General features: G+C 41.8%; 1 protein-coding gene across 1 annotated transcript in view; it reads left to right on the top strand.

The window, feature by feature from the left end:
- The first annotated feature begins 488 nt into the window (after nucleotides 1–488).
- Nucleotides 489–27,087, top strand: part of LOC138540883 (vitellogenin-A2-like) — a 69,077-nt gene continuing 42,478 nt past the window's right edge. Inside the window, exons 1-18 of the mRNA XM_069641716.1 lie at nucleotides 489–554; nucleotides 668–688; nucleotides 799–950; nucleotides 2,673–2,924; nucleotides 3,206–3,367; nucleotides 3,462–3,610; nucleotides 7,170–7,320; nucleotides 9,341–9,498; nucleotides 9,580–9,745; nucleotides 10,719–10,844; nucleotides 14,961–15,179; nucleotides 16,690–16,913; nucleotides 17,015–17,112; nucleotides 21,800–21,924; nucleotides 23,051–23,152; nucleotides 25,207–25,326; nucleotides 25,419–25,608; nucleotides 25,776–25,869. Coding sequence (XP_069497817.1) covers nucleotides 515–554; nucleotides 668–688; nucleotides 799–950; nucleotides 2,673–2,924; nucleotides 3,206–3,367; nucleotides 3,462–3,610; nucleotides 7,170–7,320; nucleotides 9,341–9,498; nucleotides 9,580–9,745; nucleotides 10,719–10,844; nucleotides 14,961–15,179; nucleotides 16,690–16,913; nucleotides 17,015–17,112; nucleotides 21,800–21,924; nucleotides 23,051–23,152; nucleotides 25,207–25,326; nucleotides 25,419–25,608; nucleotides 25,776–25,869 — 2,549 coding nt within the window. The 5' untranslated portion in view covers nucleotides 489–514. The remainder of the gene's footprint in view (nucleotides 555–667; nucleotides 689–798; nucleotides 951–2,672; nucleotides 2,925–3,205; nucleotides 3,368–3,461; nucleotides 3,611–7,169; nucleotides 7,321–9,340; nucleotides 9,499–9,579; nucleotides 9,746–10,718; nucleotides 10,845–14,960; nucleotides 15,180–16,689; nucleotides 16,914–17,014; nucleotides 17,113–21,799; nucleotides 21,925–23,050; nucleotides 23,153–25,206; nucleotides 25,327–25,418; nucleotides 25,609–25,775; nucleotides 25,870–27,087) is intronic.

The following is a 27,087-nucleotide window of genomic DNA, read 5'->3' as shown; positions in this document are numbered from 1 at the left end:
TGGTCTCACTTTAATACATGTAAAATCCATACACATAAAAATAGAAAAGTAAAGTGTGCCATCAGGAGCAAATATACTCTTTGGAACACAACTTTTATTTCTGCTGGAATTCTTTTTTAAAACCTTGTCAGTTTCACAGGATCTCGCCCAGGTCATGTCACCATAACCAGAACAGAGTTACCACAACCTCTTATTGATCCACAGTGCGACCTGCCAAGATAAATGGACATCTCTCAATAACAACATGGGACACACGTTTAAAATAGCCTGTTCCAAGAAAAGTGAATACATTTAATGTTTAACTATAATAATTGGCACATATGCATGACTACTGACATATTCGTCCATTAAACTTCAAGTGAAAGCTAGCTGTCAGCATGCAGGGAAGCAATGTTTGTATAGTCTTATGAAATATTGATGAGTTGGCCAACAATCCTGTGTCAGTGGCCACGTGCAGTGCCTGCGTGTGCTATAAAAGCAGTAGCACGTCCCCTGGTCTTCATCCACAACCACCATGAGGGGAATCATCCTAGCGCTTCTGCTTGGCCTCGTGGGTAAGTGTGCTCCTCTTGTCATGAGTTGAGGATTCTGGTAGAGAAAGACCTTCTGTCTAGGGCATTGATGTGACGCTCTTTCTAATATGCCTGTTTGCTCTCTTCCCCCACAGGCAGCGAACAGTACAACCATGGTAGGTTCAAGTCATGTGGTCTGCATTTTTGTTCAATTCATAGTAAGTGGCTGGAACTAACCTATAACGCTGTATACACCTGACATCAGAGTTTTTCTGTCTTCTTTCAGAACCTGTCTTCCTTGAAAGCAAGACCTACGTTTACAACTACGAGACCCTGATTCTGAATGGACTCCCAGAGAGCGGCCTGGCCAGAGCTGGCGTGAAACTCAACTGCAAGGTGGAGATCAGCGGGTTTGCGCAGAAGTCTTATCTTCTCAAGGTGAGGAGGCCTTTGTACAGAGTTCCGATGAGTTGCAATCAGAGACATACGTTCTTGGAAATAAGGAATAAGGAATATTTTGGGCTGAACACTGTTTTATGGTTTCATAGATGTTTTTTCCGTTTCCCACAATATCCTTGGACAAGGCAGAGCATGCAGTAGTTACTGGTCCAATTCTACACAGAAGCAGATTGCTGCATGCAACTCAGATCAATGTATTTACTGATCTTGCACACACCCAAAAAGAATAATGTGATGGATTGCAGGGTAATCGAGACTATCGTGACATTAAAACAATTTGGAAACATTACAGTCACCAAAATATGGTTTGCAGTGATAACGAATTTCTTTGCAGGCCTCCTTTTCTTGCAATGCAGTACTCTAGCGAGTGCAAATAACTCTCTCACATCCACAAAACAGCTTCCTTAATCGCTTCTGGGTCTTTCTACTTCCTTAATAAGAAGCAAGTAATGCCTTCCTGATACCAAAGGATCATAAATCTGGGAGTCCTGGGAAAGCCGCTCTTCCCTGCAAAAATACCAGGATCATCTCAGGGACTCTCACATGCTGAGATGCGTGAGTCCCTGGAACATCAGACAAATATGATCCTACCACATTGACCCGCTAGAATTCACAAACCATTTGCTGTGTAGGTAATTTTAAAAACATTGCACACTGTGCATATCGTAATTCACAAATTGCAGCTGCATGACCTTAGCTGTAGATGCACACAAATCTGGGCCCTGGATGGGTCATCCCACAGGGAGTGCAATACTAATTGACAAAGGATTGACGTCTTCTGGGTTCACCGCTGAGTATCCACCTTCCCTTGAACCTGGTTTGACGCTTGTGGAGCAAATGCTTTGTTTCAGCATTACACACCAATGAGCATGAAGCTCGGGAGCATTAGCATAATGCTAAGATTGACAGCCAGAAAAGATTGAGTGAGTGAGCTTTAATGTTATACAGATCTATTCACTTGAAATGTGCTTGTAAAATAGTAATTCCTGGTACAGGCTACAATATACAGGTGAAGAAGGGTGGTCTGGAGGGTTGCCCAAAGCAATGCCAGAGGTTAAGATTAGTTCTTAACCGTCCAGCCATCACCCCTTTCGTTTTACTACAATATACAGAAACTCAAATGTCCTTGGAGAGGTGTATGTGCGTAACATATTCATTCCATGTATGCTGATGATGGCAAGTTTCTAAAAGTAATAATAGTAATTGTAATACATCTGATTTTTAACAATAAATGGTCACAAAAGAAATCTACTGGAAAACGATTATTATTATTGTCATTATTATTGATACTTCGAAACAAAATTGCATTGCCTATCATAAAAATAACACCAAATGATTTGCAAATATCACAAATCACCAGATCACTGTGTATGTGGCATTGTTTCACTGTGTTACATTTTCAAAGGCTGATTGTTAATCTACATTTTAAACAGGCGCCAGAAAGGATTTCTATAAAACCAAGCTTAGCCCACCTCATGCATAGAAAGTACAGTCTGCGGGCAAAGGCTTTGCCAGGTCTAGTACTGGAGCTGCTGGGTGTGTCTTGATGTGTGCATCAAGAGGAACATAGTCATATGTGTTATTAAAATTGTTCACAGATTTACCATCATGCATTGCCAGTCATGTGGCAGATAATTGTGCTGTAAAGAACACTGATAGTAATCAGATTTTGTAATCATGTTCTTTCAATTTTAACTTCAGATCATAGCTCCGGAAATCAAGGAGTACAATGGCATCTGGCCTAAGGATCCATTCACCCGCTCTTCAAAACTGACCCAGGCACTCGCGGCTCAGCTTAGCAAACCTGTGAAGTTTGAGTACAGCAATGGACGCGTCGCAGACATTTATGCCTCAGACGCTGTCTCTGAAACCGTGGTCAACATGCACAGAGGGATCCTGAACTTGCTGCAGGTCACCATGAAGAAGACCCAAAACGTCTATGACCTACAAGAGGTTGGTTATATGTATTAGTAAATAGATCTATGACATCACCATCAATTCCTCTGGTCCTTTCCTAAAAGCTGACGTCCAGGCTCTTGGCACCAATAATATTGTGCCCCTTCAGGCCTTCTAGCCCCAATATCTGCACGTCTTTCCCTCCTCCTGCATGTGTAATTGTTTGTGTGAATGATCCATCACACTCACACCGCCATTGCATGCAACAGTTGGAAAATTCTACCTCTGGTGACCTGTTTATGTTAATGGCTGTAATTATTCTCCATTGATTCCAACAGACTGGCATCACTGGTGTCTGCCACACCAGGTATGTCATTCAAGAAGACAAGAAAACAGATAGAATCATTGTCATCAAATCCCGGGACCTAAACAACTGTCAGGATAAGGTTGAGAAGAACATTGGCATGGCATACGCTGAGAAATGCGATTCTTGTCAGCAGGTTTGATCACTTTAAATATCGGTCCTGTCCAATGTTAAACATTGTTCCATGATCAATAGTGCCAATACTAATGTTGTATTTGTTTCACCTATAGAAGGCAAAGAACCTAAGGGGAGCCTCAACATTCACCTACAAGATGAAGAACAGAGATGCAGGCGCGTTGATCACTGAGGCTACTGCGCGACAGGTGTACCAGTACTCACCATTCTATGAGCTATCTGGCGCATGTGTCATGGAAGCCAGGTAGACAGTTATGGAATTTACTAATCACATAGATTGCTTTTGAGCTGGACAATCACAGATTGCTTTACTCACCCCTACTTCTCTTCTAACCCCTGCAGCGCTGCCTCCCCTACCTTAATCCCTCACCCCCCATTCCAGCACACCAAGCTATCCCCGCCCAATACCCATAACACGTTCGGTGTGTTCCTATGTACTTTACTCTGTTGCTTCCCAGCTAGGGGCCCCCTTTATCAACACTACGCATACAGACATACATACATTTGATAGGTAAACTGAATGATGGGCCAAATCTAAAGAGTTGAATATTATCTTTATTTACATTTGATGACTCGTGATGTTGATATTTAAAAATACCCTAACCAAAGCATTGACTGTAGACCCAGCAACTGTTCACAGTGAAATGTATAATTGCAATGAGTGCCACATTTGCGCAATATACATTGCATAAGAGGATTGCAATTGTGGGCTTCTGCGGTGGGCGGCTTAGATCACTGTCAATCAGGTTTCAAGAAGGGAGTTGGCACCTCTTTAAACTGTTTTCATACCAAAAAGGCACTATTCATGGTGTGTTTTGATATTTCGTAGATTTTGATTGTGTCAACAAGGCAAAATTGTGGCATAAGCTTGATACATTAGGGTGCCCCCCTCATTATTGAGTATCCTGATTGCGTTACATGCTGAAACTGAGGTGAAATAAGGTTGGATCAACAAGGTACTTATTCAAAATGGATGAGAACCTCCCGAGGCTTGCACCAGGAATGTGTCCTGGCTCCATTTTTGTTCAATGCTTACATATGTGATCTAAGAAACGTTTTCATCCAAGTTCAGATGTATCATACTCATTTAGAGAATTTAAGCCTTAAGCATTTAGCATATGCTGACAACATAATTTTGTGTGATATGATGGATTGGGCTCCAAAGATCTTTGACGGCTATAAATAGATATTTAGTAGATCGGAAAATCAGAATGATTAATTATTAAGCCGCCATGGTATCCCAAAAAAAAAGTTAAATTCAACTGGTTCCTTGACGGCACACAATTGGAGGTGGTGGATCACTTTAAGCATTTGGGCGTGATCTTTTATGATAAAGCATTGAAACAGACACCTACTACTTCCTTGCAATCAGCTGCTACTGCGGTAGCCACACAATTGCGCCTCTTATGTTTTTTTTTCGATTTTGCCTTTATTACGTTATTATCAACAGAAATTAGTGCCATGCATTTCGTATGGAGCAGAAAGCATGGTTAATCCACCGGGTTGGGCTAGAACTCAAGCAATAATTTGGAGGAAAACTTGAACTCTTCCACAGTGTGTTCCTATGGGCATTATTAGGAATGAACTTGGTATACTTTCGATACAAGCACGTGTTAATTGGAACATTCCTGCAACTTTTTACTGAGATGCTATCTCCTCCACCAGAGAGCTTGTTTTCAAGCTTACATGAAGAGTTGACACATAGTAAATGTGAAGTTCTACAGGTTTGGAGGGACAAATATGATGCCAAGTTAGTGAATCATTATTCTACGAGAGAGGAGCTTTTAACTCAACCTCTGAAAGTGAAAAAGAAAGTGTTGGAAATGGATTGGATAGCGAACAGAGCCTCAATAATCAGCATAATCAGCTATCATATATTTCACCATTCTCGGATGGAAATCACATCTTTAATACGGTTCCATTGTATTTATTAAAACATCCATCACAATCTTTTAAAATGATGTCTTAAGAATGAAATGTAATGTATTATTAACTAGAGGAGTTCTAGGTTCAAGAAATAATATTCCGAGGCTGGAGAGGCTCTGTCAATACTGTTCACTCGAGGTTCAGTATTTATAGCACCTTCTCACTAACTGCTCTGCGTTAACTCCTCTGCATATTGAACTCTTGCGTAAATGTGTCCATTATGAAGACATTTTAACTACTGAGGCTTTTTGGTATCAAATTCTGAATGCGCAAGAAATGTCATTAAGCATCGCTTTTTTTTAACATTCTTATGGTTGGTTTTAAATGAGTAAAATGTGAGGAAATATTGTGAATTGTGATGTGTGAAAGTTGTATGTAAACAGTTGCACACAATAAATACATAAATACATGGTTCTATGTGATTTTAACGAATGAAATTACTGAGAATGAATTTACGACAAAACTTTACTTTAATAACGAAAAATATACAATTGTTTTCCTTTTTATTGGGGGGTACCCTCCCAAACCCCCATTGCCCCTTGCTTTTAAACCTACCCCAAACCCCGCCTCAACTGTTTGAACCCCTTAATCCACCCCATATATATATATATATATATATATATATATATATATATATATATTGTTTTTAAATCGATACTTTTTCATTATTATTGTTTCGTTATTATAGGCATGCTCTTTTTTTGATTACCAAATAAACCAAATAAACACATGAAGGGGATATCTCCCACAGTTTTCCAGCAGTTCTCATTGTGGATAATGCTAAAAAGTGTGCTTTTGATTGATATTACCGGCCTTGCTACTCAGTGGTTTCGAAACCTGTCTCTGTGCCACAATTAGTTAATGCAGGTGTCTGGTATCTGTCAGGTTGAGGGGTACAGCCCATCCTGCAGTGCAAAAAAGTGTTATATTGTTTAATAATTGCTGCAGATGTCATGGTCACCCACTCTTTTCCCATAACCGAGTTGGAGTTTTTAAATTTAATATAATAAACACTCTCAGGTTGGGGGCCGGGGGGGGCGGTGGGTTCGGAGGGTCCAATTCTTGGACAGTCTTGGAAAAATCTGGACATTCTACACCACAGCTAAATTAAGTCTAAAAGTGAATAAAATAGGAATTGAAAAAGTTTCTGCTCTAGAACCGACTGTGAATGTTCCGCCGTCAGATCTTAACCATCCTCGAGAGTACATTGGGTCTCGAGTCCCATGTGCGCCTGCGCAGTGGGGATGGATTCGGCTTCCAGAAGCAAGAGAAAGCTATTAAAAGAGACGGGCAGATTCCCACACTTATAGAAGAGAACCCAAACCAGGCAGAAAGGACTTGTTTTCAGGCCATATGCTGCCCTGAGATCAAAAGAAACCCTACACCCATCTGCGGACCATGTAGCTGATAGCCTCACTTCAGACCAGTGGTGTCACTTCAACACAGACATGGGGCCAGTGGAAATTACGTCACTTGCCCGTTGATGCACAACTCATCAGAGTATGTGACATCAAATAGGCTTTTAGCCTAATGGTGATGGGAACAGGTCAACATTTCTAGCACAGCTTTCTCAAACCTCTGGGCTACCGCAACATGATCATACACATGGATCGAAATCAGGCCAGTGCAGATATTAATCAAGCAAACCTGACATGCTTTTGTGAGATTAGTCGTGAGGACGGTTAAATCGCGAGAGTTGTAAAGCTGTCCAAGGGTTTGCGCGTCTGTGCTCACCCGTGTATTACCAGAGACACCAAAGTGCAAGCAACCACACGCGCATGCTCACCCGTTCACCCAACGCGCTCACACACGGCAGAGACACATTTGGGCATTATGTGCTAAATGGTATGCATGAATGTTTCTCTGCTCCCTTTCAGGCAAGTGCTCACCCTTGTGGAAACTAAAAGCAATCGCGTAAGCGCCCCTCAGACGGAACTGCAGAACCGGGGCGGCCTCCACTACCGGTTTGCGTCCGAAGTGCTCCAGATGCCAATTCATCTGGTGAAGACCCGCAGCCCTGAGGCACAGGTGCGTAACACTCAATGTAATAATATTTTCGCAGATTGGAAATAGTGTGTGAAGGTAAAATAGTGTCTTCCGACTGCCACAAGACATAAAGATAGTACTGAAATAATGACATTATAATTAAAGACATAATGGTAGTGAGTTTGAATGTATTGGTAGTTGGGCTATAGACTACAATCGTTACAGTGCCCAACACATATGCAACGTAATTCGCAGCTCAAATCACTCCCCCCTTTAAGATGTTGAGTTGTTGCCTGGTCTGCGGCACACAACCTCTGCCTGGTCGTTCCCTGGAGCTTGGCACTATTGCTCACCAATGATATCGCTATGTTAGTGGTCACGGTTATTATTAACTGCTCAGTAATTTGGTATGTGTGTGGCAGCAACCAGCACTCCTTTCCACTTGCTCCCACAATGCCACGTGGTGCCCTTGTACCTCGTCATCTTTAGAGCCGTCCTTTCCAGTCCCTAAATCGAGCTGTCTCTCCTGGACATCCGCATTATAGAGATGGGGCACAGTCTCAACCATGGACTGTAAAACTGCAGATTTCTCAAGTCCCCCCTTGCCATTGGTGGGAAGGCGATCCAGTCCCGTTTTTTTTATTTCTTTGAATTCTTGTAGTTTTGGCTTTCTTTTTTAAATGTACTACTTCAAGTTGCAGAATCCAAAGAAACAGCCATGGACAATAGAAACACTTTGGGCTGTTGTGTAGGCTTGGGAAAGGCACTTGTCAGGCGGGGCCGTTGTGGTATTGGCTGGCCATTGATGGCAGCCGGTGGAAAATGGTGCGAGTTCCTGGGCATCTAATAGCAGTGCCTGGCAAATGCCTAATACTTATACCCAAGTCAAAACTGTTAGCTTTTCCAGTGCTTTTTTTTACTAGAACTTCTTCAGTAGACAGAGATAGTGCTTATAAATCAAGGTCTGAAGGTAGACCTGGTTAAGATTTTCATTACATCACTATTAAGTTACAGCTCCAATTAAATCCCAGTTTTATACCCAAATAATTCCATGAATCAGGGCCTAAATCTTTAACTTTCAGAAGACTGCTTGGAAAAATCATTGGCAGCCACTTTGAGTGCAAAGTTTGTTGATAAGGCTTGATTAAAGCAAGCTGAAAGAGTTCAGATGCGAATGTGATTTTGGGTGGGGAGTGCATGGGCAGTCAACGGGCGGGCAAATAACCAAATAACACCTAGAAGCCATCTCTTCCTCCTCATATGCCATTTCTCCCTACTTGTAGTTTGTACACTAATACAATAGTTTCAGCTTATAGGTATAGTGCAAACTAAAACCTAGACTTAGTCACTTTCTTCCCCATGGGATGGGAAACTTCAGATTGAGGGCTCTGTAACCAATTGCATGATGGAACGGCCATCCTTGTGTTCAAGTTTGCCTCATTGTATCACATGACCACTGTCCGTTCCCTAAAGAATTATATAGCGTTAGCCCCCTCTCCTGTTCCAAGGGCTGGAACGGGAGTAACGGCACTGCAGCCCAAGTTATCTGCCCGAGCTAAGCGAGGGCCTATCGAAGGTCACTGGGCCGTTAGATCCACCACCCTGTTCCAAACCTTGGAACAGGGGGTTAATGCTATTAGCACCCCGAGTTACCAAATCATTAGCCTGGGGGGCAAAAAAAGTATTTTCATTCATTCAGTGGGACGCCGCGTGCGTCCGGTTGAATGAATTAGCACCCTGTGTGCTAATATTGATTATTTTATTAAAAAAAGCAAGTTCCAACCACTTTGTGACCCTTCTTCTCTGCTAGGGGTTGTTCCATGACAAATCTCTCCTTTTCCAGAAGGCTATGCGCAGTGCCCATTTCTTCAACCCTCATCCAGAGTGGCACATGAGTAACATGCCTAGGACTTTACCTGACCATCCTAAGATATTTTTTCTTATAACTTCAAGTGTTCATTACAGCTTCTCCAATGTATACAGACTTTGTTTTATAGGATGTCCCTCCTGAAATAAAATGCCTACTTTAGACTAACATTTAATTTTATGTTTATTGTCCTAGATATCAGAAACCCTGCAGCACTTGGTGCAGAATAACCAGCAACAGGTACACGCAGATGCACCGGCCAAATTCCTGCAGCTCACCCAGATTTTGCGCGCGTCAAGCTATGAAACCATCCAGGCCCTGTGCAAGCAGTTTGCAGATAGACCTCAATACAGGTATGCATTGGTCACAAGGACATAGGCGTATGCTGTCATGATGGACATGTATCTGTGTAACCCTTTGAATGTGGACTGCAGGCGCTGGCTGCGAAACGCAATCTCAATGGCAGGAACGGTTGATGCGCTGAAGGTTATCAAGCAGAAGGTCCACAATGAGGAGCTGAGCCCTAGTGAAGCAGCCCAGGCCATAGCTCTCGCCATCCAATTCACGAAGGCTGATCAGCAGAGCTTGAAAATAGCTGCGGTAAGTATCCCAGAGATCTCTGTTTTCCTTAATTACTGTCTGGAAGTGTGATCCAATCACTCCAGCTTTCTCTAGGTCTGAAGGGTTAAAAGCAGATGCATTGCCATGTTGCATGCCCCGGTTCCATTTTGTAATGTGTAGCATGATTGGAAATATTCCAATCTCAAGATGTTCTCTTCTAATCTTCCAGTATTAAAATGAGGGCCTCGTGTTCAGAGTGAAGAGGAATGAATCCTCTTTTAATAATCTGTAGTGGGTAGGCCCTGCCATACCACATTTGTATGTTGAAATGTCTGCTCATTCAGTGGCCCGAAGCTGCACTACACTTCCATCACTCTGCCCTATTCATCACATAAAGTGTGTTAAAGGTACAGAGCATCCTCCCCATGCATTGATGCCAGTGTCGCATTGATATTAAAGAAGTGGCCCCACAGAATCAAGGGAATGCTCTTTGCAACTAGTGCTTGTGTCGAGAGAGGGCATGTGCCAGAGTTAGCACTACTTTTGTTGGGATTGTGTACTGTGTGCGCCCACTAAAGGGTGTTTTGCGAGCCCAGGAGCCACATTGCTGGACGCCTCCTGAAGATGCTCTGTCTCCCAGAGATAGAACTACCAGTATATAGCCCCCTGTGAGTGAGCCACAGGCTCAGCAGAGACTCCCTGTTGGCAATGGCTCATTCCATAACAGGAATGCCAGTGATTGGCTGTGCAGGGAGCAGCGCCATTGATTCTTAATCTAGTGACGTCTTGGGTCATGTGTCAGTAATTGATGCGCTCCTCTATCTGCAGATATTACAAGGAATGTCAAGGAGGACAGTGGTTGGAATTCGAGTCATCCCCCTAATTTGTCTGTCTAATTGCAGTGTCGCAAATGATAATCATACATTGTTCAGTTGGTAATGAGGTGTTACGTCTTGAGTATGCTACAATAAAGAACACATCTCCGTTGTAACTCTTGCTCTCACGCCTGCAGGATTTGGTGACTGTTGCGGAACATCAGAAATCCCCCGTCGTGTACAAAGCTGCAGTCCTGGGATACGGGTCCATGGTGAACAAGTACTGTGGGGCGCACTCCTCCTGCCCGGACCCAGCTCTTGCAGTGAGTATGCATAGTCGCGTTATGAATATTACCAGAGACGCTTTCATTTGGACTGGAATGTTGATATTTTTACTCGCCTTCTCACTTCCAATGTCACATTAGGGGCAGCAGTCCAGAGTAGGGCTGTGTTCATTGGTACAATGCTTCAATCCTGATGGTGAACCTTGGGTAGCAGGGAAACAGCCCAGGAACCTAATTCTGAATAGAATTGCCAGAGGGCAACCACATGTGCACAATACTTCATGAAATGAAAATCACTGATTTCATGAAACTTACACATTCATAGGTCACAATCAATAAGACTTGGGTGTCATAAATATGCCTGTACTTCATGCATGGTTCTCATCAGATATTTTGGGTTGATGTGCTTTGCCATATATGTTTCTTTAGGGCTCATTAATCAATGGATACCAGTTTTCACCTGGGTTAAATGCATAAACCTTTTAAGCTGAAAAATACATAGATAATATCAATTATCAATAACGTAACAAAAAAAGATTGAAAAATCCCTTAAAAATAACAGCATTATTGTTCTTACCAACTCACTCATCTAATAAAAGTGTATGGTTACTCAGATTAATATGTCTCTGTTTGTATCAAAGTAGAACTAGAAATCAAAGGGAAGCCTAAATTATGCATGCGTTGACTGGCAAGACTCGACAACTGCAACTTGTTAAACCAAAAGCATTAATAAAGGGTTTCTATTCTTAATATGTGACCATTGAAGGAATCCAAAAGAAATTGTGAATCAATTTAGCTGATTGCTGCATAGCAAGTTAGAAAAAGAAATTAAAAAAATGTATAGCTAATTGGCAATCCCAAAGGTGACACTATAGCGTATTACAAGCATTGTGACCATGTTATTACTTACGTACCCAATTAATTCTGAATAATTCTACAAGGATTTAAATAAAATATATCAGTGGTACCTGTTTGGCAGTTGTATGTCCAGTGAAGTGGATCCATTTTAATTGCTGTCCTTTTTTAACTGAAACAAATATTTAGCGATATGTATGTGATTCCAATTATAGCTTTCATGCCCCGGTGAGAGTCAAGGGGGAGCACATGGGCTTTAATAGCCTGAGCTTTGGAAGGCCCAAGCTGCAGGCCGATAATGGCCATTTCTGCCCCTCCCCATCACCCCACCGGGGTGTGAAAGCTATTTGCGCCTCTGGATTTACCGGAGTGCAGATTGTTTTTCTTTTTCTTTTGATTGGAGATTAGCTCAGCGAGAGCACATTTCCTGTAAGAGATTTTTTTTTTGTTTTAATGGCTGCTGCCATTGAAATTGAAAAGGGAATAGGTCCCTTTTTGGGTGACGGCAGCCCTGGAAAACATGATCCAAAATTGCAGCTGCCATCTGAAAAGGGACTTAGTCCCTTTTCTATTTCAACAGTGGCACCAGACAGGAGGAGCTCAGGGACCAGAGCGCAAGGCTTCGGTCCTGCAGGTAAGTGAGGGATTGAAGGGAAATCGGGTGATTTTGGGGTGGGGGTGTGAATAGGCAACAAGGAGAGGCTCTTGATAAAATCCCCTGATTTTAGAAAAAAAACAGAAAATAAAAGCCCCACCCAGGGAAGGGCTTTGGGTGGCTAGGACAGCAGGCATGGATTGTATATTCTCGCCTGGTATTCCAGCCACTTATTTAGTTGGCTCATCCTCCCCGGGTGTAAGTAAAGGAATGATCCTTGGAACAAGTACATGATTAGCTGGTATGATAGCCCAGTGGGTGAAGTGCATGCATTGAGACCTGTTTGTGATCTTTAGGTTGCAGGTTTGAATCCCAGCAAAGCCAGCTCACACTTTCGTTCAGTTAGTGATCTTTGGCTGGGTAATAATAATTGTATGTAAACTGTTCTATGTTCAATGCTTTGGGGAATGTGCTATATGCATAACAAATTATTATTAGCCCTTAATTTAATTAAATCCCAGTAGAATCTGCAAGATGATATGAAAGTCCTGAATGTAGACCCATGTCTCAATATAGCTCAAGCTTTTTAAATCATCAGAAGTGTTTTCTACTCGAAAAAACAAGTTCAGACTCGCAGCCATACACTTTACCAAAGCAACTAATGTTGGAATACTCACGGTTTGAGCTTTTTAGTAAATTGGGTCCAATGATTTAAGTTCTCAGACTGTCATGCCTACACCACATGTGGTTAAGACCGGGACCTGCATGCAGGGGCTACACTTGAGATCCAGGGCTTTGTTCATTATATAATCTCCAATACCTGCAATTGCTGCATTTTTTAAAATCTGGTCATGCCATGCTCAAGATTTATGAGCACGTTAGATCCAGGGAATCACTCCCTACTGCTTTGTTTTCTGTTCAAGCACTGCATTATATTTTAAAACCAGAGATTGAAGTGGGCGATAACTAACGGGTACAGCATTCCTATAGTCTTCGGTGGGAATGTCACCCATTGTTCCCTTACTGCCAGTGACTTCATCACTGCTCCTGGAAGGCAAGCCAAGGGTACTTTTGTGTTTTGCTGCTTTCTCACTGGGGATGTGTACCTGGACCCTGCTGGGGCTGATTTTATATCACATCCTGCTGAGCTCTCTCACGGACACTAGATTGCATGTAGCCTGCTTGGGACACAAAATCTATTCCTAAACTAAGCTAAATGAATTCAACCAGAATTCTGCACCTGCAGTGATCAGGTTTGTCTTGCATGATTAAGGTGGAATTGCTGCTGGCACAGCTGTGGATATAGGTAATGGGTGGCTGGGGGTGGGGGTTGATTTAGTTTTTGGCATGTTCTATAAGAGCTGTGGCCGGTGGGTATTATAAATGAGAGGGCATAGAAAGCTGCATGCTGTCAGGGACAATGACTGAATTAATGACATTCATTAAATATGCACGTTTTTTCAATGTGTTTCTTTCAGTCTCGCTAGTACATTCATAAAACCAACGTGTGGGGGGATGGAAGAAAGGCAGGGTCCAGTTATGGGGATTGTATTGGGGGAAGGAAAGGCTGGGTGGGAATGAGAGGGGGCCAGGGGATCGAGGTAACCAAACTGTGAGAAATATAGGTTCACTACTTTTCTTGTAAACCTTGACCGTTGTTTACAATTCATATATTATATAAGCAATCATGTAGATATTTTAACTGAGGTCCACAGGAAGTGAAGCAGTGTCACCAGAACCATGTCAGTGGAAAGAAACTGCTGATGACCACATAGCGCCTGGCTATGTAGGGCGTGTGCTTCAATGCCACAGAACTGTGAGATGACTTCCACAATCTAAGTTCTGTTTAATGACCCTTCCTCTTGAGTATTCTATTGGGTACAATGGGTGGAATTCTCCTTTTTCTTGGGGGTTGAAGAGTAACTACTTTTAAGACACATGTGGTATGTGTCTTCCGTATGGTTGGATATTTGGGGAAATGCTTGGACAAAAAACAAGGAACAAATGGACGTAACATGCAAAATGCACATGCACTAAATGACAGTCCGTGGTATTACAAATATATTGCAACAGTTTGTAGCACTTCCGCACTTGCCTCGTTGCACCTAAGCAACTGCTGTAGATGAGACGAATGGTCGGTCACATTGCACCGCTAGGGTCAGAATTCAAAGGGCATACCTATTGCTTTCATCGAATAGACCCCATTCTAGCGGGCAGATGCAGCATGCACTGCCCCATCAGCAGAGACAGAGTCTGCTACAGTGTCACTCAGCGTAGGCTCAAGGAGCTTTCAGTGCTTCACTGCACCCTCCTCCCCCACTTTGCGTTTTCTGAAGGTCTGCAGGACCCACTATACACGTCTACAAGCTTATAAGATGCAGGCAAGAAGTCTGCCACTCGATATTCTGAGCCTCTACCAGGGGAGCACATATAACAACTCTTACTCTTTGTAGGAAACATGCTTTCATGGGATGCACACTCTGTGTGCACATTCCCTGTAACGGTACGCGTCTTGCATTCCCTACAGTAATGGTATGTATCACGACCTGCACACTTTTCATATTGTGGGACAATACCTTTTGCTGCTTCTTTAAAGGACAGATACATAGGATGATACATTGAGATTGCATTGATGTCTTCCAAAGTTACGAAAGACATCATTATTGGAGAAACACATGATCAGTAGAAGTGTGTTTCTTTTCTAGCCTCTCCATGATCTAGCAGCAGAGGCAGCCAGCAGTGGCCATCAAGATGACATGGCACTGGCCCTGAAGGCCCTTGGGAATGCAGGACAGCCCGCCAGCATCAAGCGCATCCAGAAGTTTCTGCCAGGATTCTCTGCCAGCGCTTTCCAGCTGCCAGTCAGGATCCAGACGGATGCAGTGATGGCCCTGAGGAACATCGCCCAGGAGGACCCGAAGAGGGTAAGTCCCAGCATGGCAAAAGAATCATTTCCTACCTTGGAAAATAATGGTTTGGGATTGGCAGATAAGATTCTTTGATGCCCATGTAATTATTTTAAAACCAGAATGTAGCGTTTCGTAGATAGGCTTGATATTGTAATTTGAAATGTTCCTTCTAGCAATTTGGGCAAAATGTGATGCCAGGAAAGCTTAAATCATACTAACTGCGCACAAGTATACATTATCCTGAATTGCTTTAGTAAAATGATTGGATTAGTAATTGGCAAAAGAGTTGCTAAATTTGCAAGGATTTTACCTCTCTACTAGAAATATGGCAGGATATAGGCAAGAGAAAAACATGTTTCCTATATACATAGAGTGGCAAGCCAACGATTAAGCCAATTAACAAAACCATACAAAGAATACATGGTGGATGAATAGGTTTTTATTGTGCACATGGCTTTAAATAAAAACACTACACATTGGAAATATTTTTAAATGACAATCAAATCACAACCCTACATAATTCCATTAGACACACACACAGTTAAATGGAGGATGAATTTTGTGCCATGCATTCTATGAGCACAATTCTATTCAATAAAATCCCTGGCTCGTAACAGCAATTTCTTTGCAGAGGAAGCGACTGTCTGTGGGTGAAAGGAGGCTTGTGCCCGGCCCTCTATGCATATCTTTGTGCTGTAGGATATCCAGGCACTCATACATGCATTGAGCTCCATAGGGCACCTTGTAGGGTCCAGTGAACAGACCCCCTACATACCTGTGGTCAGTAAGTACATTTGCAGCGATGGACATTAAAGGTAACATCACTGCAACCACAGCTTTTCCTGTTCCTTCAATGCATCAGGGTGGAAATGGAAAATATAGAGGGTGACGCTCATGCTGGGCATGAGTACTTCCATATTTGTCCAAACAGTGCTGCTATATGTGTGGAAAGATCCCTGTGAGCATTGGGCTTTCATCAGTGCCTGACCTGCCACATGGGAGATTAAGCATGGGGTAAAGAAGTGCAGAACTGGCCCAGATCTGAGTGCACCATATTTTCAAACAGAATCTGCTTTGGTCTAGGCAGTCAAACCCGCAGCACAGCTAATGGCTGCATGTTGATATTAGGGATTTCTTAGTGTAGTAGTAGCAGTAAGGGACCGCCTTAAAGATATTTATACACAGAAGATCACCTCATTAATTTCCCGTATATATGCCACATTATTAGCAGTAAGGGACAGACTTAAAGACATTTACACAAAGTGGAGCCCTTCATAAGTTTCATATATAGAGGCAACATCATTAGCAACTGGGGACCATCTGAAAGACATGTACACACAGAAGATTCCCACACAGAGACTTAGAATGCTTATGTAGTGTTTCCAAATTAGATCACTCTTCAGGTCGGTGGATTTGCTCGCCTGTGCTCCATTCATAAAACATCACCACTGATATTTCAAACACAATTGGGGACTTCTATTTGCTAATAGAGACATGTCAGTGCTTTGGTGTTTTCTCTCTTCAGGTCCAGGAGATTCTGCTCCAAGTCTTCATGGACCGTAGAGTTCGCACTGAAGTCCGAATGATGGCCTCTGTGGTCCTGTTTCAAACCAAGCCTCGTCTGGCCCTAGTGACAACCATTGCCAACATTGCATCAAAGGAGAGCAAAGTGAACCTCCAGCTTGCAAGCTTTGTGTTTTCGCAAATGAAGGCCTTGTCCAAAAGTCGCGTCCCAGAGCTCCACCAACTGTAAGTACAACGCATGTACTAATATGCAGTTATGAATAATGACCATTGATGATTTATTTCTGGATTAATTCATTTATTTGTTTAATCTTCGTCCCAAATAGGGCAGCTGCTTGCAGTGTTGCCCTTAAGATCCTCAACCCGGCCCTCGACAGAATGAGCTATCGCTACAGCAAAGCTCTGCATATGGATACTTTCAAATGTGAGTAATAAAGGAGGGTGAAGTGGGGTTAGTCTATTTCAAAGCTAAAGGTTTCCTTGATTCAGTTCTTTCCAGTATTTTCTATATTAAAATTAATGAAGCTCTTAAATTTGATTATGCCATTGATGAAAATATTGAAAAAGGAGATTAATAATGGAATTTCGGACTATAAATGTGAAAACCGGAAAAAGTCCAGTGAAAATGTTATGAGTGCCATTAGTACCAATATATTCTTTAATTCATTTAAATTGTAAGAGGTGAACAAATCACGGCAAGACTTCATGGTGGGGTTCTAGGTTTAAAGCCTTTGTACAGTCGCACCTATGCACGTTTTTTAACCAAGAAAGAGGCCTTTTCCTGATATGCACCCTGTCTCTGGGAAAAAGAGAGCAATACTAGTAAGAGTGGACCCCTCCATCCTGAAGACCCTACCTGAAAGACCTGAAGACCCGACTCTTCAAAAACACCTCATCAATTACTGTTCGCTCCACTCAACCCTACTTTTCACCCTCCACAGCTTCCTATCCCTCCTGCTCCTTCTACCATCCAGGCTCTTCTGCTACCCTGCACTCTACTTGTAACCTCCAGAGAGCCACCCCATGTCCTATTTAGAGAGCTCCATTGCTCCCTAGCTACGTATGAATGTATGCAAGTATCTATATACATAGATTGGAAAACAATTGGGTATTCCCAAAATTGATGCCCCATCGCAATCACACCAGGACCTAACCAACACCCCTAAACATCACTATACATATGTATATATATATACACATATATATATATATATATATATACATATGTATATACATATACACATATATATATATATATAATATATATATATATATATATATATATATATATATATATATATATATATATATATATATATATATTATATTTTGAATAAAAAAACTCAGGACCAGCTTAATTCAGGGCATTTGGGTTCCGAAGCCCAAGAGTACATCTATATTATAAGAGGAAGGATTCACAATAATATACAAAATAGCATTATGGGGGATCTAGCATTAGGGCGGATATGAATGGGAACTAAGGCCGGTCCTGAGTTCCCGATGCATTGAATTTCAGCGGTATACTTGCAGTAAGTTTCTCACCTCAACTGATCTTTAACTAACGTTTTTAATTGAAGTTGAAGGGTTTTGTTATTCCATAGTTTTTTTCTGTACCACTGGCCATCGGCCGTGCCCACTGTATATTTTAGAACACTACCAGATAACTGGCCATAGCTGAATGGCCAATGAGTTCTCACCCCCGACCTCACTGTATCTGTTAAAATTATGAAACTCTTTTTAATTACTTTTTTGCCATAGCCGCGTATATATTTATAATTAGGGTTTCCTGTTTTTAGTGTTTATTTTTTACTTCTCGGGTGGTTTTCCGGTATTTTCAAAACATTCTGAATCCTTGTTTATCAGTGTTTTCTCATGTGCCTACTTCAAACAATCACAGATGACTGTTTTTTCAACTGTAAACACACACGTATTCTTTTATTGTTACATTGCATACAAACGTAGGGTAATATCTCTCATGACTGGCTGCAAGAATAACATATGCCCAGGTTTTTTTGCCCTCATAGTGGAAATCAAAAGCTGACACCTATGAATGTACACACAGTAAGTGAACATATGTCTTAAAGTGAAATATACAAATGTAGTTCAATTGATCTTCCCTTTAGAAGAAAAAGTGCAAGACAAAATAGCATAGGACTTTCAAAAAAGAAATGAACACAAGAAAAAGAACCTTAGAGAGGAAATGTTCAAATAAATATCCGGGCAAAGTATAAATGGTGCTCAACCTATAAACCCAGCAATCTGTAGTGAAATGATCCCAAGAAAACAAAATCCCAATACGAGACAAGTGCTTCTGGTTTTGTGGGTAAGCGTCTGCACTGGGAACATGACAACCTGAGTAAACTCCTGGTAGCCAAATACTTGAGCAATCTTGCCAACCTCAAAGAAAACTAAGTGGTTGTGTTTGCCCTCTCAAAAAATGTTCTGCTGTCCACCGACATGTGTCCTTTACTTCGGCCCTGAAAAGCAGCCAGAATCAGGGGAGAATAACTGCACCACTGTCCAGGATTCCAACCTCTCTGGCCACATCCTGAGGAAATACTCATGCCTTACTTGCCCTGTCTTTATTTTTCCTCCTCACTCCAATGTCTGGCTGTCAACAATACTCTGCTCTATAAAGATAACTTGAAAAGTACACATACCATAGTGACACTCAAAAATATAAATCCATATAGAACTATGTTAGGCAAAAAGTGTACAATTGTGGTATTATTCCCCCATCTTGACTGGGAGACTACATATAGCAGAATGCAATTCAGCAAAAGGCAACAGAAATGGTCTCTCAGACCATATAAATATATATATTCAGTGAATACACTTTGTTAAAGGGACGTAATGGTTACAAGTAAAACCGAACCCCCTCCAGAAATTCACCAGTTATAGTAAGTTAAGCAACCATAACTCACACTACCACCATGCACTGCTAAGACTTCACACCCAGGACATCAAAGATGATATTACAATGCCTGTTTCCAGTGTATGGACTACAGATTGCAGCAGCTGTGTGTAGTTTTATAGCCTGGGTTATAGCCGCAAAACACATTTTTTGCCCCCCCAGGCCCTCGCCAAGTGTCCCCCTCGTCATTGATGACATCACTGATGCTATCACATATGAAATACATTTTGTTGAAAAGTCCCGACAAGGGGTTGTGTTTATAATGTTGGTAACAAGATGTCAGCGGTAATTGGCCAGCTTGCCCTTTAGAGTGCAATACATTCAAAGACTGACAGTAGCACGGTTTTAAAACAAATATTGTGGTTTATTTCTTTTTTTTTCTATGTGTGTTATGAGATATTTAAAACTAAGAAAACACACAGAATTCAGGACTGTGGACTATCTCCTATCCATGCAGTAACTGGACTGACCCTGCTTAGCTTCAAAACGAGCACGGGACCTGTCCCCTCAGCCCATGTCGCTTTAAGTGGTCTGGAAACTTGTGCTAAGGCTTTGAAGCTAAGCATGGTTGCTCCTGTTTACTGCATGGATGGGAGTCTCGGATGCCTGTTTCCAGTGTATGGACTACAGGTAGCAGCAGCTGTGTGTAGTTTTATAGCCGCAAAACACATTTTTTTTTACCCCCAGGCCCTCGCCAAGTGTCCCCCTCATCTGTGCCAGCTCCTCCCACTCCTGATGACCTCCTCACCTCCCCGGCCCTCTCCCATTCCCCCCACGACACACAGTGTTTCTGTGACGCAGATTGCTTTGAGATGTGAACTATTTGCGGCTATACCCCAGGTTATAGCCAAGGGTATGGGAAAAATGTTTGAGCCTCGTGTTGCAAACTTTGTCCCTAGCTCCTCTACAACCCCCACATTTCACATGGTTTCCTCTTGCGTCTCCCCTCAGCTCTAACCTGATGGCTTTGTGCGTACCTAGTTGTCTTCTCAATTTCAGTCAAATCCGTCACAGGAGTCAAAAGTTATTAGCAATTCATTTCTTTGCGTTTCCTATGGGAGTCTGCCTCATCTTAACTATAGGGCGGCGACCGCCGTTCTATAATACATAGATACATATAAACATGCATGCAGCTACAGGTTTTTTCAATGTGCATTTGTTTCAATTGCATTACATGCCTATTCTTGCACGCAGACTGCAACCATTCGAAGAACATTAAGTGGGACTGACATTGATTGTTTAATAGCTCACTTGTTCACTTGCTCATGCTACTGGTTGTGCTGCTCGATTTTACCTGCAGATTGAAATAGGAAGCAAGAAGCAGATCGGATTAGGAGTTATCAGCCCAGGGCCTGTCTTTAAGGCCCAAGCATAGCGAGGGCTTTTAATGAGGGGCCCTGGGCCGATAACTTCCGATCTAGCACGCCAGATAGAGTATGTATGCTATTAGGTAACCCGTGGTGCCGAGAGCATTTTATTTTGTTTAAATAAACAACATATTTTAGCAAGATAACCAACCACTAGCCATGGTCTTCAACACAAAACTAGGCAGTGGCCATGGCCTTTGGCTGTGCCAACTGTATATTCGGACATATTAATGGGCACTAGCTATGGCCTTTAGCCAAGGCCACTGACTATAGCTTTCCACCTTGCAACACTAACTGACCACTAGCTACAGTGTTTGGTGATGGCCAGTGACCACAGCCTTCGTCATGGCCAAGTCCATGGCCTAAATTGTTATTAAGAAAATCAAAGTTTTTATGCGCTAACATATTAATCACGTTATGTTTAATGCCGTTATCGATGTAATCTGTTATATACAATGTAATAGTTGTGATGTTATGATTGTGGTCATAGGCTGCGCAACAGGGGCCCGGAGTTAAGGTGGCTTTAGCTGAATTAAATGGGTTTTGTTGCGTTATGTTCTCAACTTAACGTCCATGCAAGTAAAGTTTTTTCCTTAAATATATATATATATACAAGCATACTCTTTCTTATGCAACTTGATGGAATTCAAATATGTATATATGTATTGGTTGTATTCTACATTACAAGGGACCTAAAATATACATTAAGCAAATGGAAACATCCTTTTTAAATGTAGTGTCTTCCGCATTGAAGAGCAATTGTTGAGAATGTTATGTTAGTGTAAAACAACATTTTTGAAGAAAATGTCCAATTATTGTTTATTTTTTAGATCCACTGATGGGTGGCGCAGCTGCTGATATCCTTATAATGAACAGTGCCAACACTATGTTTCCAGTATTTGCTTCTTCTAAGATGCGAGGGTACTTCACTGGTGGGGAGGTTGATCTTTTTGAGGTAAAGACTATGAATATTTCAGCGAATCAATGTACTGCTTCCAAGTGCAGGAACATTTTCCAAGGCCACAGATACTGTTCACTGAGTTGTTAACTTAAGGCATGTTCCTTCTCTTTTATGCTACTCAGAACATGTTGGACACTATTGCTGGCCGACCTTGGTATAGTACCAAATACCCTCACTTTCCTCTAGCTTACATGCTTGAGGTAACATATACATAGGGTCCGCACAAATGAGGGTATGTTACAAGTGGGAGAATGTAACTTTTTAAGTTTACTTTGGAATTATGTGATCAATACGCTATGAGATCAGCTGAATTTGCATCCCCAGTTTGGCACCCATCATTCACTCAGATCTGCTTGCCTGTGACTTTTATCAGCAAAGCCTGTTTATAAAAGTCAAACTGACAAAGATTCCAAGGAATTCCATGACGGTATGTTTTACCTTATCATGCTGGCTAAGGGCATGGACTTCTTATCAGACTATCAGACACCTGACCATCAGCTTGTCTCAGCCACATCCATGTTAAAATCAGGGCTAGAATATCACCATCTATACAATTCTAGCATGGATGTCAGTGCGACATCACTCACTTTTCCCAGGTTAGCCAAAGGGAAAGCCAACATTACATTTGAATGTGGGTAGTACATGTCACAGTCAGTACATTATTTGAATGAAGTGTTTTGGGGGCTGATTGGGTCTTGAAGAAGAAGAGAGAGTTGAATTTAGCCTTTTCTCGCACTGATGTCACTGCAATCTTTCACATAAAAGAGAGATAAAGATATTTCTAAATTTCTAAATGCCATCCTCCATTTGACTCATACATGAGTGAATTCATGCTAACTGTGACTAAACTTTGTCCATTTTGTAAGCTATCCAATCTTGTCTTGGAAGGTCCACAGGAAAAGGAAAATGGCACTTTTTTTGGCAACACATTGAGAGGCAAAATATATAATATCTTCATTGATCTTATATTCTTAGATACCCCGAAATTAGTCAATAAATATTTTAACATGTTTCTGAACTGTTAACCTAATTTTGCCTACATATAGTGGTCTTCCAGCTGCTACGTGAATGTTTTGCTATGGAATCGTCCAAGGTGAAATTCTTTCCTATGTCTCATTAGGTTGCTCTCCGAGCCGAAGGCCTGGAACAAACTCTGAGGAAGCAGAATGTCCCATTTGCTGAGTACCCAATGCGCAAAAAGATAATGCAGATAGCGAAAACTGTAAGATTTCTCTCTGTGTATCCACACCTATCCTAACATTGCTACCTAACAAACATGATTGTCATATCTCACACCAATACATTTTGAATTTAACCAATAATCATGCATGATTCCCTCTTTAAAATGAAGAAAATATGTTTTTTCCCTAAGAAGTTACATACAAATGAGACCCCAACCACTCCTGCCTCCAAAAAGTGTACTTTTTTGTGATGAGAGTGCTTAATTGGTGTTTTCTTTGACAATACTTAGAATAACGCATCCAAAGAATTTGTTTGCCGTATGGAGGTCGCAAGGGTAAAACCTGATGCACAAAAGAATGTTGTGTGTGGGCTGACCCTGGCGGCCTGCGAGTGCAAACAGGGGACATGGTAAGTGCAATAAGTGGGCCTCAATGGGAAGGAGGTGGGCGAGGAGGGACGTGGAGGGGGGACATGGAGTGGAGCGAGGCTGCAGCTAATTGAGAATGGGTAGGGAAAGAAATAGAGGTCCCTCCCAAAAATAGCATTGGAAGAGTGCCACCTTGCTGGTGTGTGGCCTGCTGACTGTGGCACATCTCACAATTGACAGTACATAGAGACAGAGAACCAAAGCATACACTCTAGCAAATCATTTGCCTCATTACTAGTTTGGCAATGCATTAAGGTAGTGGTGGTAATTCCATTACCCCTCTTTTTTTTGGATGGTAATGGAATCACTGCCAATATTACAGCACTGCCAAAATTCATGTTTGGCCACAAAGCAGAGTGTTTACCTCCAGCCAGCAGTCAGAGGTAAATTCTCCTCTTCAAGGCCAAAGATTGGCAGATTTACCACAACAGAATTACCTATTGTGGTAAATCTGCCAAATTCCTAATGGCATCATATAGACTCAGAAAATGGGGATTAAAAGCACCATGCCGCCACTTCTAATCCGGTGGTAAACCCATCATACCAAGTGATGAGAGCAGTAATCAAGTTTAACAGTATATCTGTGGAAATACCACAGGGAACTCGTAATAAAGCTTCTTTACTTGTTACACATTTATCCTAACTATTAAAGCAAACAATTGATGAAATTGTTGTGAAAGGCTTTTAAAAATTTCACTAAGCAAAGCATCAAAGGTGACATAAATGGGAAAATTAGCTAAATACCGGAATTCTGAAAATTGAGGCTAGAGGATAGACTATTTATTACCAATTTCAACTGCATTTTAGTTCAATGTGGCTTTTTACCTTATGTGTGGATGTGTTGTTGTATTTTGATGGTTCTGGTATGATTATCTGTTAAGAAAAGGCTCAGTGCTGCTAACTCGTTCTATAGCATCTCTTGGCTCTCCACCACTGGACTCCTTGAGATGGGCAAGTCTTGTGGATCTTTTCAGTTCAGAATCGTTGCTTCCCTGAAAACCAACTGATGAGACCGCTGTATGTCCAACCAGGAAAGAAGCCTGTACGACTGTATGGGCCAGTAGGACCTCCTGGTAATGCACCAGGACGTCGCTGCTTTCCAAGGTGCGGTAAAGCTGAGAGGCAACCAAATGTGTGGAGCTGCCTCCTCAAGATAGTTGACATACCCCACTCCTGTGCATTCCTTAGTAGCCCACTAAGCTATGCGCTGAAGTAGATACCAATATATATTGTCCCTAGGCATGCCATTACGTAGTGCATTTGCTAGCGTTATTCGCCTTTGCAAGGTATCCCTACAAAATATCCCCACGCAAAAGCGATATTTTTGGGGAGGATATTTTGTGGAAGCGGGGTTTGCGGGAGTGCCCCCCGCAGGGTCCATGGGTCAATATGTTGATATTTTTGTATCACAATATATTTTTGCAGTGATATGAACACATGGAAACCTTTCCAGTACATGCAGTTTAATGTAGCACCAGCTTACATCACTTTGGAGATAATATACATCTACCCAGGTTCCTCACTACTACCTCTTACATCCAAGCTAACTCATCAATCAGGACGATTCACAACTTTAATGATTATGTTGTACACAGGAGATTTGTTTTCTTGTTCAATAATTAAAAACATATCACTATAAGTGCTGTGTTTTCTTCACATGTTCTTAGTTGTTTCAATGGAAAGGATTGCCTTCGGAAGTTCCTCTGATTTCTGCTTACATTAAACTATTGGGCCAGGAGATTTGCTTTGCTGACCTCAACAAGGAGTCTATTCAGAGTGCAATCAAGGTAACACATGTCACATTTTAACACCCCCCATTGCTGGTCTTTCACTCGTTCCTCTGGTTTAATTCCCCCTCTGTTTCTTTGACCCATGAAAGGCTCTTTATGAACCAGCAGCAAGACACAGCATGGTGAAGAATGCCATGAACAAACTTCTCAATGGTGTTGCTGGACAATACTCCCAACCAATTTTGGCAGCTGAACTCCGCCACATCGTTCCCACCTGTGTTGGTCTACCCATGGAATTGAGCTTATATTCTGCTGCTGTCGCCAATGCTGCTATTAACAGTAAGATTTATCACAATTTGGATAGTCATTCACATTCTTAAAGTGGTAGTCTGATGAAATGTGCTTTCTCCTTGATTTGAGAAGGAGAGTGTTTTGTGTTAGATCCCAGATTGTTAACATTTTAGCAGTGCTGTTCTTTATTTAATGTGGATCTTTGTCTTTCACAGTTGATGTAAAGGTGGCACCCACTCCATCCTCGGATTTCAGTGTCGCTCAGCTTCTGGAGTCTGATATTCAAGTTCATGCAGATATTACTCCCAGGTAAGTAAATATCTAGTGATATTTAGGTACATATGCTGCTGTTGAACAAACTACTGACTTGGTTCTGACATTATGTTATGGACTTTTTAGAGTCCCAGCTCGTCTACATTGATTTGCTTCTATGCACAATTGTGTGGGTGTGCTGCTGCTTTACGATACTGCCACAGGAGCTAATTCAAGGAGTTCTCTCTCCATAAGATTCACATCTTTGAGTTCCTAAATATGTAGCGGAATGACCCTATAGAGGATGGGAATTAAAGTCCAAAGACAGGTTGGAAATAGAGTAAGACATACCACATGCTCATCTTTAAACTCTTTCAATGGAACTTGAGCGAGCTTAAGGGTACTGAGGCATTGGACTGGATAAGAGAGGGTTTGGTGGGATTTACAATGGTGTTGATTTTAGTGATACCATGTTTCAGGAACATGTCCATGATATGGTGCCTTCTAGACAAGCAATATAAGAAGCTATGGCTAGATCATTAGATGCCAGACTTGCTGAGTGTTATGAGGTTCATGATGTGCAACTTAAGCTATGCATTTGAAAGAGAAGCATGTTTGTAGCTGTTACTGATGTGGCCAAATGTAAGGCAGCCCATAATGAACTAATTTCAAAGAATGTGAAATCACGCTATGAGTAGCTTTGCATGACTTCAGAAAACGTTATATTCATGAACCAATCCGGTTGGTCCACACACCTCTCTCTTTTGCCAGGAGAGAGTTACTTGAATTTGGGTCTGCGAGTGTGCAGATTTAAGACGCCATCTTTGTCAGCTTTACTGATCTGTAGGATCAAGTGATTGCTAATTCAAGGTGGTGGCCACTTTCCTAGTCATCGATATGTTGTTGCAAGATCAGTGAACCTGCGGGAATCTGAACTGTTGCTCTCGGGAGTTAGTCTGTAGCACACGTGAGTGTGGTTTGAGCATATTTCAGGAGCACTCAACGTCTTAGCTTGGCCTCTGTACAGAGTACCATCTGATGGACATAAGGAACTAAACCCATGTGCTCTCCACCCTCTCACCTGTATTATGCGTGTTTGCATCTCTCTGCTTCAGGTGTGACTTGCAATCTCAAAAGTAATTTGGGAGCCAAGACTAATTAGGAAGATGATGCCCCACTGGCCACTGGAATAAAGGTGTAATTTATGGTTGTGTTTATCGCCTACCAGCCTTTTAGAGGGGTACATCATTCATTAGGAGAGATTTAACATGTATT

Source organism: Ambystoma mexicanum, chromosome 1q (assembly GCF_040938575.1).
Source record: "Ambystoma mexicanum isolate Mex_15411 chromosome 1q, UKY_AmexF1_1, whole genome shotgun sequence".
NCBI classification, from domain to species: Eukaryota; Metazoa; Chordata; class Amphibia; order Caudata; family Ambystomatidae; genus Ambystoma; species Ambystoma mexicanum.
The sequence above is the reverse complement of the archived record's forward strand: the minus strand, read 5'-3'. Positions and strand labels throughout refer to the sequence as shown.